Here is a 13,280-nt window from a genome sequence, read left to right on the forward strand (position 1 = left end):
ATTCCTGCTCCTAGGTCAGCATTTACTGCTCCTGATTTACTTAAATGTCAGTTTTCTCATGGCTGCTCCTTACAGAAATGTATTTTGTGCTGATGGTTGATATCTTTGGCTCGCACAAGCCAAGTCCCAGCTGCTGTGTGACAGCACACACAGGACACAGCCCTTTACCTGCCCCTGCCGACGCCGTAATCGCCGTTCTGCTCCAGCTGTGCCGTGGGAGAATCCTTCTGGGAATACCCTTGGTCTTGGTGCCCAGTTAATGAGCTGTTGTGGCGCTCCATGACAAAATTCCTGGAGCTGGTTCTGCTCAGGTCCCCCATGGGCAGGGCCCCGGCGCCGGGCGGCCCCTCCGGGTGCTCCGAGCTGCTGGACGAGCGGAAATGGGGCTTCACCCTGCAGGGACAGAGCGGGAGCTGTGGGACCCCCGTGTGAGGAACCAGAGCAGAGCAGGAGCTGTGGGACCCCCGTGCTGAGGAACCACAGCAGAGCAGGAGCTGTGGGACCCCCGTGCTGAGGAACCACAGCAGAGCCACCACCAGCTGCAGCTGATTCACAGCTGATAAGAAAAGCAGGTCAGCAAGCACCAGAACTCCTGTTTGAGATTGCTGCCCAAAAGATACCCAGGAGGGGAAAAAAACCCCAAAACCTCAAATAATTAAAAAAATCCCAAAACCAAGGGGTCACAGAAGAGCCAGAAGAATCCAAAGATGAATTTTTCCTTTGTCTGCAGCACTGGCACAGGGCATTGGAAATGGAGCTGGAGAAATAAGCCAAGGCCAAGGAACAGACTGATCTGGCCACAGGCAAACAAACTGAACTGAGACACAAGGCCAGGAGTGACTGAATATGGCAGATCAGGCCAGGGCAGCTGAGCCCTACCATGCATGGCCAGGCTCAGCCTGGTTGCTCCCATTCCCAAACCCCCAGCACTGACTCTGCAGTTCCCAATTCCCAAATGTTCCACGCCGTTATTGATTATTCAGCTTTAAAGCTGTGGTTCCTATGAGCACAGACACAGCTCTGCACTCTCAGCGCTGCTACAAGTTCAGGCTCAGGGTCTTAAATGCAGAATTCTCCAGAAAAACTCAGATCCAGCACAATACGGAACAGTTTTCTGGAGCAGCATTTAGGTGTCTTCAACTATTTTCTCTTTTTGCCCCTCACTGGTTTTCCATGCAGCACTGATCAAAGAACCCAAATTCTCTCTCCTTTGGTAAACTCTGCACATCTCATCATTTAAGGGCAGCAGGAGGATTTTGCTCACTTGCTGTTTTTAAACTATCTCATTATAACATTCCATGAAATCAGAAGAAACTCTCCTAGTGCCAGCCAAAGTGCAATTCCTCCATCTCCCTTTCCCACAAGCATGTTGCAACAAATCAGCACAAAATAAATACGAGTGGCTTAAGCAAATGTTTAGCTACAGAGAAAACTCCAGCAGTTAACTATTAACTGTCTGTACCACAAAACAAATCAGGTTTAATGGGCCAGGACAGAAACCCAAAAGCAGCAGCTGGATGAACTCTCCAAACAAGCTATTCTGCAGGTCAAGAGGAGATTTGCTGAACGGAGATGAATTCATACTTCCCAGCTTCAAGAACCAGTTTTAAGGGTCCAACAAACTTTTAGTTTCCCATCAGCAACAACCACAGCGAGGAGGTGGAGCAAAGTCAACTGAATTCTTCCATTTTGTCCAAGTTGTTCTCAAAATGGCATATTCTCAAGTCACTGTTCAGCCCTCAGATCTCATAATCTTAACCGTCATTGAGAAGGCCACAGTCTTGTCTGGGCAGAAGAGCAAAGCAGAAAAGACAAGGAAAAATAAAGGAGGGGGAAAAAAAGACCAGAGAGGAGGAGAAATGATGTGAGAGCAGAAGGAAGGAAGAGCAGGAGGAAGGGCAAGCAGGGAGCACAGGCTGCCCAGTCCCAACTGTGACCTGTTCTCTCTTAGCGCGATACTTGATCATCACTGGGCCACCAGGACCTGCACACACTGACCCTAAAGCTGCCACCTCAAGCATCCAAGTCTTACAAACTGAAGCCTTTACATGTCTAGGATTTTAAAAGCTTAGGGTTATGCAGATGTGATGTACAAGGAGGCATTTCAAGGTGCTAGCACTTGGACACCACAGTTCTTGCACAGCTGTAGCATCTGTACTTCCATGAGGGTCCATATACCTGAGAGCTTTACAGGTTTTAAGACTGTGCACAATTTAAAGCAAAAAAAACAAAAAAAGCCAAACCACCTTTGTCAAGATGTGAGTTTGAAGCTGAGCAGCTGCAATTGGAGCAGCTGCTCCATCTTCCAGGCAGTCACGCTCCCAGTTCCACAGTCTGTGTTAAGACTCTGCTGAGTCACCACAGACCAAAACCTGAAGTTCCCCTTCTGCCAACAGCCACAGACCTGAACTGCACCACAAACCCACTCACAGCCCTGGCAGCTGTTGATTGATCTCTCTAACAATACCAACAGCAATTCCCATGATCCCAGCCCAGTGCTGCACACAAACAACTCCCACCCCCACACACAGGTTACTACTCCATTGTGCTCACAAAGCAATTGCTCCAGCAATACAAAGTGTCTCCTCCTCCCCAGTGTTTGTATCTGAGCTAAGTCCTTGCAGCTCTCAGGAAAGATGGGGATAAAGCAAATAAATTACAGGAACAGCCCCAGCATCGAGCAGTTGGACGCAGCAATCAGGACAAGCAACTCCCACTGCAGGAACCAGCAGCTCCACAAGCCTGATCCCAGCAGGAAGGCTTATGTTGTGCTGCAGGAGTTTATAATCTGTGTATAACAAACATAATTACAAGTATGACCTGAGGAGGAAGTTATTTATTTGTCTGCAAAAATTCCTCTGAGGTTTTCAAAGGAGTTACCTTGGCTCTCTCCAGCACTGTGTCCATTATTTTAGGCTCTTAAGCTGCCACCTTCCACTTCACTTTTTTAGTAAAGTTGAAAAACATCACTCATTTGATAAAATAAAACAAATAATGTGGTCCCATCACACTGCATGTGGCATGCAAGGAACACTTGAGGATCTCAGCAGTGCAAGTTTTGCAGGAGCAAACCCCTGGCAGAACTCTCTTACCGATTCCTGTGGAATGGGCGACCTATACTCAAAGAAGCAGCATTTGTTTTATATGATCCTGGTGTATTAAAGCCATTCACAAATCCACCGTTGGGAAACGGGGCCTGCAACAGACACAACAGTCTCAGTGGCTGAGCTACAAAGAGAACATTTGCAGATTAATGATCAGCTTCAGCAGTTACTCATGGCTGTAATTTCACACTGGGCTACAGCATCTACTGTGGTGGGAATTCACTACTCCAGCCAAATCCCCACAGGTTCACAGTCTGCATCTGCTTTAGCAGAGTTCCCCCACTCCTGGAAAAGCTATGGGCTCTTCCAGTAACACAAGCTGCAGAATAATGGAATTTCACACCAAAATTCCTTTAAATATGTGGCAGCCAATGGTGAGACTGGCAGCTCCTCTGACAGTGTTGCTTTATCAGGCCGTGACATAAGCGTCACAAAACAGAAGGATCTGACCAAGAAACCTGGAACACCCACTCGCCCTAGTGATTATTAACCAAATCACCCCTGATGGGCTGGGCTCCTCCCCTTCTCAGCAGTTACTCACCAGTGGTGTCTCAAAGTAAGGTGCAGGATTCGGAGACCACGTCTGAGGCACGATGCTGTAAATCGAGTACTGCTGAGGGCTATATACAGGCTGCATAAACAGGGGGGAGGCAAACTGGGCTTGGGTCTGCACGGGCTGGGGATACACATTGGAATCCACGACCCGGTAACCATTCTTAGCAAAAAACGTGTTGATGGCTTTTATCCTGGCCTGCAAGACAGCAAATCACACCAGGCGTCAGCTGGGAGAAAAGGAGAACATGGAATCTTTCTTGCCTGCTGGAGGGATGTGAAGGTTCATTACTGTTTATGAATAAAAACTGATAAAATCAGTCCAGCTCATATTCCCACAGCATGATAAGGGGAAGGACACATGTTGCTTTAGCTGGCTGATCTCTAAAACTGAAGATAAATGCAGGAACTGTCCAGACTCCAATCGTGACAGCTCCTCTCACAGTCCATGCACTTTGCACCAGCCTGCTTTGTGCAGCAGCCAACTCAAGGCTCACAGTGGCAGGAATCCCTCTCCTGAGCTCTGCAAACCCAGATTCTGGGGCAAGTGGAGAAGGGAAGCCAGCACAGGAATGTATTTCACGCCCCCTGGGAAGCAGTGCTGTGAGTAACCAGCAGCCACTGAACTGCAATTTGTCAGAGCTCCCCATGACCTCGTTCACGTTTCAGCCTCCAGAGCCAGTTATGGACTATCCCACTGCTGAGTCCTTGGATCACCCCTCAGAAATGGTCACCATCATCCAAACAGAAATAACACAATGCAGTCCCAACAGAAATAGCAGCTAAAGCAGCCTCACCATTACTGGCTTGCCCTGAAAGGTTTTCACTTCTTCCCTTAAGTATTTGAATGCCTGCAGATACAAAAAAAACCCCAACAAATCAATATTAGAATATCTTGATAAAGTTGTACTTCCCAAAGGATGTTCCATGATTTAACACAAATGTGCAGTCATGTGCTTCCCTGTCAGCCCTGCTAAATTCATTAACACCTCAAATTCAGGACTCTAGTGCCAGTCATGGCCAGAGAATGCCAAGGCAAGAGCCAGGCGAGGGAATTATAACCCCACAATCTCTCACCTTTGGTCTTATTAACCAGAATCTGCCAGTAATCTCTTAAAACAACAAAGAGGGGATCAGTAAATAAATATTTCTTTTAGCTACAGGAAGCACAAGTGCACTTTCCCTGAGCAGGGGAAGGATTAACGCTGGGGTGTCAGAGGAAGGCAGCCTTACCTGTTGGGCGTCTGTGTCGGACTGGAATGTAACGTACCAGTTGTTGTTGTGAGCAAACTCACAGCTTATCACCTTGGGGCAGTTCTCATTCTTGAACAGAGCCTTCACCTCCTGGGGAGACAAGTTCAGGGCCCTTGTACAGCGAACACTAAAGTGACCCAAGTTTATGTTCCAGTTCCTCAGCTCTGCTCTCCCGTGACCAGGGATGTTTTCTTATTCCCCTGACCAAATTACCCTCTACCTGCTTCTTAACCCACAAATCCTACTTCAGCCTCCTGGGCTCCCCAACATAAAACAGAGCAACCACAGCTGGTAAGAAAAATCAAGATCTGTGTAGGCCTGGTGATATTTTCATATGAAACAGGTAGGAAAAGTGTGGCTTTAGATCAGCAGAGTCATGGAGACAACAGTGATTCCATGAAATATTTCTAAGTCAAGGCGACCTGACAGCTTTGCAATAATCAGATTGTAAAGAGAGGGACAAGCAGCTGCTCAAGAGTTTGCATTAAAAGAACTCATTAAAAATGCTGGTAGACTAACACCATGAATTACAACTTTAAAAAACAAAGAACTAAATCATTTTGTTTGCCAAGTATCAGGAGGAATTTTATTATCCTCCCTCCTCGGGCATAATGAGCTCAGCTCATGCTGGGGCTCAATGAATGAGAAATGTTTAGCAACATTTCTTGCTTGCCAAAACAACTGTCTGACTTCAAGGAAAGTTATTGCTGTGACAAAAATTTAGCCTGAATTCCAAGCTATGCCCTGGACTGATTTATTTTTGGATCTGAAAAGAAACCAGTTCAAACTTCCTTCCAGAAAAGCCGAGCTAGCTCAGCTTTGGTGGAAAAAAAGTTTACTTAAGAAGGTTTAAATATAGTAGTAAATAATGGGAAGGGATAATGACAATAAGTTTTTGTTTTGGATATTTTGACACTGCACCCAAGTGGAAAAAGTTACTGATGTGGTCTAGAAGAAAAATATCCGTGTTTAATCCAATTAAACACCAGCTGACCTTTTCCTGGTGCTCTTTGAAGCCCTGTTGAAAACACCTTCCAAAACCAGTACCAGTGACTTATTTCCTTTCTCTTGATTTACCTCTATAGGTGTAGTTTCAGGGATCTCACGGAGAATGATAATACATCGTTTGTGGTTTGGTCTGACTTTCTCCCCCCTTTCATCCACTTGTACCATAGGAGAAGCTGAAAATAAAGTATGAAATTTGGACATCTCAGCAGTAGCAGACTCTCACATGGAACTTGGAACAAAGAATGAGAATTCAGGAGTTTGGAAGAGCCTCCAACTCAGTAAAGTTCCTGTCACCATTTACCAGAACAACAAACCATAACCAGCTCAGAGACTGCAACATTTCTCTGAAGCATGGAAGGATTCTTTGTGCTACTGATACAGACACCAAAGTCCCAGACTTACATCTCAAAACTTCAAGAATAAGGTCCATGTCTGTTGTCAGCTTCTTAATCCCTTCCATGTTGGCAATTGTCCATATTGGAACAAACTGATCACTGTCCATCTGAGACATCAAGTAGAGATCCTTTGAAAGATTCTCTCTAAAAATATATAAAATTATTATTTAATAAAGATCCTGAACTTAGAGAAAACTCAAAACAAGAGGATAACTACAGGCTTAAATAAATATTCACCAGTACCATTCACAACCAAAACACCCTCAGATTTTCCCTCCTGGAACAAATCCCAGTAAATCAACACAAAGCAGAGTAAGATAATTTTAAAAACTTAATGAAGTTCTAGTGCCCTACATGTTGGTCTGCAAAAAGGATCAGCCAAAAAGACTTCTGGTGCCACATAGTACATGATCTCAATGTCTTACGACTGTGAAGCACAAAGTCATCCTCATCCAAGGACACAGCTGCACAGACAGGACTGAAACAGCTGGAAGGTGCCACAGGGCTTCTACAGCACATCAGCAAATCTTGGTTTGTGTTTTTATCAGGATGATGGTAGATATCAAGCCAAGAAGAGGGATATTTGCCAAGGATTTTAATAAAGGGTTTATACCACTGCACCTACCGAGAGAAGCAGAACTCAAGCTGTTTTCTCAAACATTCTCTAATGTCTTCTGTGGACACAGTGGAGCTGCCATCACCTGAAAGGGACCACATCCATCATCAGTTCCCACTTTCACGGCAACAAGACCAGGCAAGGACACATCTCATTGCAGAATACAAGAATAAATCCCTCTGGGCAGGACCAAGAGGAAAAGCTCATCCAAGATGCTTAAAGACCCCCAGACTACACTCTCAAAATGACTCTGATCCCACTTTGCACTTGTTTGGCCATGTGTTGAGGCCATACTGGAGCTTCTTGGATACACATGGGCATGTCAGAGTTCTAACTTGGTCACAGCACACTTAAGAGCAGCTCCAGGGGGGTTACAGACACTGACAGCAGCATTTGAACTTTAACACTCACCAGACACTTCATAGATTTGGTATCCCAGATCTTCAGTTGCCAGGACAATTCCATTTGCTGACGCCTCATCAACTCCTGTGCCATTCCTTGTGGCTTCACAGGATGGGGAATACATCACTTCATACTGCTTGCAGCTGTCCTCTGAGATCTCTATGTTACCTGGCAGCAGAAAAACTCCTGTCAGCTTCAGCAGATTTCCCATTTGAAAAATTCTGGCTACCAACACTAAAACAAATACTCAAGAAAGCTGTACCTGAGAGTGTCTAACCTTAGCCTGTATTTCTTAGACCTTGTGTTGGATAGAACTTTTACCTCTCCAATTTCAGGAAGACCTGGTTTGCACCAGGCTCTCAGGGAAAAGCAAATAAAAGTAAATAAAGAATCCTGAAATTGATCCCCAAAGTGGCAGAGAATCTAAAAACCAGTCCTTCCACATGAAATTTAAAATATTTATGTGAGGTTGCTAAAAACAAAGGATGAAATTGCTTACACTGCCTCAATTGCTTCACTTTGTTATGAAGAGACAAATGAGTTTCTGTCAGGCAAAGCACAAACCCGGCGCTCTCTCCTCACTTCTGCTGACTTACCAGAAACCTTTGACAAGGCCATGCAAGCTGAATGTTCTCTTCTTTATCCCTAACTTTTACTAAACCATTTTGCAGGGAATCTTCTGCATCCTCTGCCACGCTTTGAGTCACCTTAGCTACACCCTGGATTGAGTCTGAGCCAGACAAGTGAAACCAGCTGAATCCTTAGTTCTGGACCCTGCCTGTGTGGCAAGGATGGGAATGGGACTGCAGTGGAACAGCCTGAATGGAAAGGAGCTAACCATGGGTACTGCACAGGGTCTGCTCCAGAACAAACGCTCCTGAGAGTGCTCAGCAGCAACTCGGTCCCCCAGGATTGCAGGTGGCCCTCAGATCTCAGTTTCCTGTTCACAGGGTCCAGTGGATGCTCAAGTGCAGCCATGTCATGAATCCATTTCTACACATTCAGCACCCTGCTCCCTCTTAGCGCGTTACTTGGTCATCACCGGGCCCCTGAATCCTGTTCCAGCAGAGCTCAGAGCCCTTCCTGAACCAGAGCGCACTGCTGGGACCCACCACCCTCAAACCACCTGCTGCCTTCTCATCTTCCTTTATAACACTGCTCCATCAGCACTCAAGGACAGGAGCCAGAGGTTGCTCCTCACAGCTGAATTCCCCAAGTGTCCCCAGGAGGGGCCATATCCCAACACCTCACCTTCAGCTGGAGTCCCCTGGGCTGCTGCTGTCTCCTGCCACGTGTGCTCTGTGCCATTGGTGGGGGGTACGGCCTCACCACTGCCCTGGGGCACTTCTTGCCACACTTTTGCGTTGGGGTTCAAGCCAGCACCTTTCGATGTTACCTGCTGAAGAGAGCAGAACACTTTGGTTAGTGAGAGCAACCCAGAGAAGCCTCAGAAGTCAAGCCAGGAAATACAGGCAAATTTAGTGATTGTCTCTAGAGTTCCACATCTCAAGTGTCTACCCAGCTATTAAGCACCTATGTGATTTTTTTATTAATGAAAACAGGAAAATCCTTGGTATTTTCCAAGTATTTCGTTTCTACCTCCATGAGAAGTGTTGCCTTCAACCTCTCTTTATTGACATCCGACAACATCAGCGGAGGCAGCGGCTACTCGGCAAGGACTCTGGGAACTCATAAGCTTTTAAAGACTTGACTGTCATAATGCTCCAGTCCCCTTTCATCAGAAAGGGAAATTTTCCCTCCTCCAGACCCCTTCCTAGAAAGGAAGGTAAAAAAACATATGTCAAGGAGAAGAAACTGTATAACTTAACCGAATTAGTGACATCTATACTAACCAAGCATCACCTGTGTGCTGTGTCAGGATTCCTCCTGAACTTACCCCAGTCCTACCCCATTCCCCAGGAATCTTACACACATCAACAGACACTAATGATTTCCTTAGACTGGTAACCAAGGAGGTTAAAGGTTTTGAATTGCCAAGACAAACTTACACACCATCCCAGCCTGCTGGGGAGAGAACAGGATCTGCTCACTTTGGGCCTGGGCAACAAGGACCATAATTAGAGTCAAAGGGTTACAAATGAAACAGACACGAAGAACTGCAAGACTCCAGCCTGGCACCTGACACAGAGAAACACTCATTCCCACAGCACAAGAGTCCTTCAAGGTCCCTCTCCCAGAGCTGCTCAAAGGCATTTTAGGTGAGGAATCCAACAATACAGCAGTGGCACGGAGGAAAAACATGGCTTTTGTCCTTTCACGTAGTGAAATAATAACTATAGTTATAGGGTAGTGAGTAAAATTACCCTTTTGCAAAAATTCTCCCCCCAGGATATCCCAACACCCCACAAGCAGCTGTAACAGTTCCTCCAGCCACTGAACGATGCTCCACTTCACTGCTGCAATTTGCTGGACTTTAAAAGGTGAAAGCCATTAATCCAGCTCATATCCACAAACACACAGATAAGCAAGCTGGGCATGTTGGAGGCCAGGCTCCTGGATCCTGAAGTTAAGGAGTGGCTCACTACCAGGCCTCAAACACACAGCACAAGGATAAGGAAGCAGTTGCAATAGCTTTAGAGATAATTCCTCTGCCAAGGTCACACCTCATGCCAGAGCTGTCTGCTGCAAGGACAAGCCCCAGCTCAGTAACAAGAAGCCTCCAAAAACTGGAGAAGTTCAAGACAACCGTGTGAGAAGCAAAACAAAGACCACGGTTTTTGCAAAGCTCTGAGATTCAAACCCCCCACACACAAGTGACTTAATCCACATAGCAACAGAGTCTTCCCCTCCCGTTAATCTTTGCCCAGAAGCAGAGCTGGAAACTGGAAATAGTTCAGGGTGAAAGGCCACACGTGTATTTCCCTTTGCAGATTTCAGAGTAGTTGCTCCCCAACAAAGCCTGCAAAGTAAAACCCAGTAACCTGCTGCAACCACAGGCTGTCACTGCAGTTCAGCAGTTCCAAACTAAGTTCTGCTCAGCTTCTGGTCACTCCTGGGGCAGCATCACCTGCCCACATGGGCTCCTGGCTCACAGATCCAGAGCCAGCAGTTCCTTGAACTTACTTCTCAACAAAGCAAAAAGAAACAAGACACATCCAGGAGATGATTCATTCTTTTCTAAAAATAAACTGTGCCTCACTACCTACATCTCTAAGGGTAGCACTGAGCTCAGGCCTAAAGTAATTTGCAGGAATAAATGTGATAAAGTGAAACTGAAACACTTTGTTGTGGTTACTGCGTTTCTGGAGGTGATTGGGACTAAAAGCTTTCTGATGAAGTGATGAACACAATGGCTGGGAAACACACCTGGAACAGAGCGTGGGCCACTTCCCCTTGTGCTAGAAACACTGAGCTGTAACAGCCCAGCAGGATGCAGCCCTGCTCTCATTCATCTTAAGAGCAAAACCCCACGGACTGCAGAGGATAAAAAGCCCCTAATTTACATCAGCTTTTGGGAAATTCATGCTGCGCTCCACGAGCAAAATTGCTCCGTCCTGGCCAGCGGCTCTTCAGAAGAGAAGGCCAAAATATCAATTCTTGCTTATTTAACTGAGGCTACAAACACTGAGCCCGTGGGATTGGCTGCAGCATGATCCTCCCAGCTGCTATCTGGAACTTTCATGACGAGGTTAAAGCTTTACAGAGTGACAAAGGTTGGGAACACTCGCTGGGATCCACGAGCTTACAAAGCTCTCCTCCTCAGCACAGCTTCCCTCTTGCTCACACTACTTCCAGCAAACGTGGATCAAAGATTCTCCTCCAGTAACTCCTAAAAATTGGCTATTGAAGAAAATTCTCATTCTGAAACATGGCAAAGGATATTTTTCTTATTGTAATTACATCTAAATTACGCTCAACGATTCAATGAAGCTAACAAAATCGCAGGCACTCAAGAGTTTTAAAGCATTAGATTTTAATATTAATTCAAATTATTCTGCAACCAAAATCCTAACTCAGATCTTGTGATAGATTTCCTGGAGTTCACAAACTCTCTGAAACGGAAACAAAGCAAAAAATCCAGAAGAGGATTTAACCAAACTTGTGAGGGGACAAACGAACCCTTTTCCAGAAATGGAAACGTAAGCAGATGGAAAAACCCCAAGGTCAGCAAAGCTCCGGGAGGCAGCTGAGAGAAGCCTTGTGCTGGCTGGGGCACAGGCAGGTGGGGACCCCGAGGGGCTCAGACACGGTGCGACCACCCTCTCTGAGGGGAGCTGATGCAGACTCAGAGGCTGGATAAGGAGAGGCGGGTGTCAAACCAACACACAGAACTCCTTCAGAGCTGCTGGCAGGTTTCAGGTAACAATGCAGCGCTCACAGTAACTTCAGTGGTCACAGCAACATCCCTCCCACCAGGAGCTGCAGGGTTTTCCATTGGTGAGCCTCCTCCACCCCTTGGAAAAGCCAAGGCACAGCTGTGCTGTCTGAAGGTGGTACCTGGGTCAGAGGGGTGTGAACAGGGGCAGTGTGGGGTCACAGGAAGCCTCACCTGCTCCAGAGGGCCAACAACACTCAGTGCTTCCCACAGCCCTGGATTTCTAACCAGGAGACAGCAAGGGCAGCACTTCATCCACCTGAAACACACAGACTCCCGTTTCCCCAATAAATTACAAATATATGGAATTAGGAGCACATACCCATCTGAGTGGAGCCCAGCAGCCATTATCAATTCCATTTGTCTGGAAGTATTTAATAATATTCCAATGCACCTAATTATTAACTGTTCGCACAGATCCTGGCTTAGAGGGAGAAAAAAGGCCTGCCCCAAACATAAAGACATGAAACAGCACGAGCCTTATACAGCCCTTACACAGCCACCACTGCACAGATTTGGAACTAAAGGATGTTGAAGGAAACCAAATTCCCCCTCACACACTGTGAAGGGCTTGGCACAACCACCACGTTTACATCTCAAGTAGGTCTAAAACAAACATTGACAGCTACAGCAACTGAGCCAGTCCCCCTGAAAACCTCAGAACTTCCACACATTCTGTGCCTTATTTTCCAGGCATCCCCAAAGATCCCCAGATAAAGCTGCTGGCTGCTCCCAAGCAACCAACTCCAGCGTTCCAGGACACCTAGCTCTGAGCTCCAGTTCTCTGTCCTGGCAGTGAAAATAAACCTTCAGAAAGTCCATATGGTCCCCAGGAACTCAAAATTCAATATTATTGAGGCTTCCAGAATGAAGATCACAGAAACTCCCAACACTATCAGAGGAACATCAGAGCTGAGTTTGTGCTTTAGGACTCCCAAAAATCTCAAAGTGCTGATGAGCTCCAGCTCCTAGCACCAGCAGCAGCCATGTGCTGCCTGATCTGCTCCAGCTCCCGTCCACATCTCCATCCCTGCATTCCAGAACCTGCCTCGTGCACCCGGGGCCTCTCGCCACGCTCAGCCTGGGATGAGGCAGCTGCTCATGCCTCCCATCAGCCTCAGCAGTTCCTCTTCCAGCAGAACACTGCAACCCCTAATTCTCCAGGCCTGTCACCGTGTTCAGGACAACTTTTAGTCCTCCCCGCAAAGCTAAGGAACATTCAGTTCAGAACTGAGGTGATTCACTTAAAAAACAGAACGCGTTTCCTACAGTGCTTTATTGAGAGGTTCCTAGGCACGGAGCACATGTTGGTGTTTGTGTGTGAGCCCACCAGGACCATCTCACCCGTCACCCGAACAAAACCCGAACTCCCCGAGCCGAACCCCTCGTGCAGACACAGCCCAGCGCCCGCCCGGCTCCCTCCGTGACTCCCCCGGCCCCGGCAGCTCCTTGCTCCGCGCACGTTTCGGGACAAAACTCGGTGCAAAGTTTACGGCGGCCACCCGGGTTCGTTCAGCAAAGGCTAAAAGCGCTTGGCCGAACCCGTGAAAGGCCGTGAGCAGGTGAAGCCCCATCCCGGGCCACAGCGGACACGGCGCCCGCCCTCCTCGGTG

The 13,280-nt window shown here is 47.0% G+C and overlaps 1 protein-coding gene across 1 annotated transcript in view; it reads right to left on the minus strand.

Annotated features, from left to right (window-relative positions):
• Positions 1 to 9,083, minus strand: part of LARP4 (La ribonucleoprotein 4) — a 13,878-nt gene extending 4,795 nt beyond the window's left edge. Inside the window, exons 1-11 of the mRNA XM_031064519.1 lie at positions 8,931 to 9,083; positions 8,583 to 8,730; positions 7,341 to 7,499; positions 6,939 to 7,014; positions 6,321 to 6,457; positions 5,988 to 6,091; positions 4,890 to 5,000; positions 4,454 to 4,507; positions 3,646 to 3,855; positions 3,093 to 3,196; positions 169 to 393 (exon numbers count right to left, since the gene is read on the minus strand). Coding sequence (XP_030920379.1) covers positions 169 to 393; positions 3,093 to 3,196; positions 3,646 to 3,855; positions 4,454 to 4,507; positions 4,890 to 5,000; positions 5,988 to 6,091; positions 6,321 to 6,457; positions 6,939 to 7,014; positions 7,341 to 7,499; positions 8,583 to 8,730; positions 8,931 to 8,981 — 1,379 coding nt within the window. The 5' untranslated portion in view covers positions 8,982 to 9,083. The remainder of the gene's footprint in view (positions 1 to 168; positions 394 to 3,092; positions 3,197 to 3,645; positions 3,856 to 4,453; positions 4,508 to 4,889; positions 5,001 to 5,987; positions 6,092 to 6,320; positions 6,458 to 6,938; positions 7,015 to 7,340; positions 7,500 to 8,582; positions 8,731 to 8,930) is intronic.
• Positions 9,084 to 13,280: the final 4,197 nt, after the last annotated feature.

This window comes from Geospiza fortis, unplaced genomic scaffold (assembly GCF_000277835.1).
Source record: "Geospiza fortis unplaced genomic scaffold, GeoFor_1.0 scaffold676, whole genome shotgun sequence".
NCBI lineage: Eukaryota > Metazoa > Chordata > Aves > Passeriformes > Thraupidae > Geospiza > Geospiza fortis.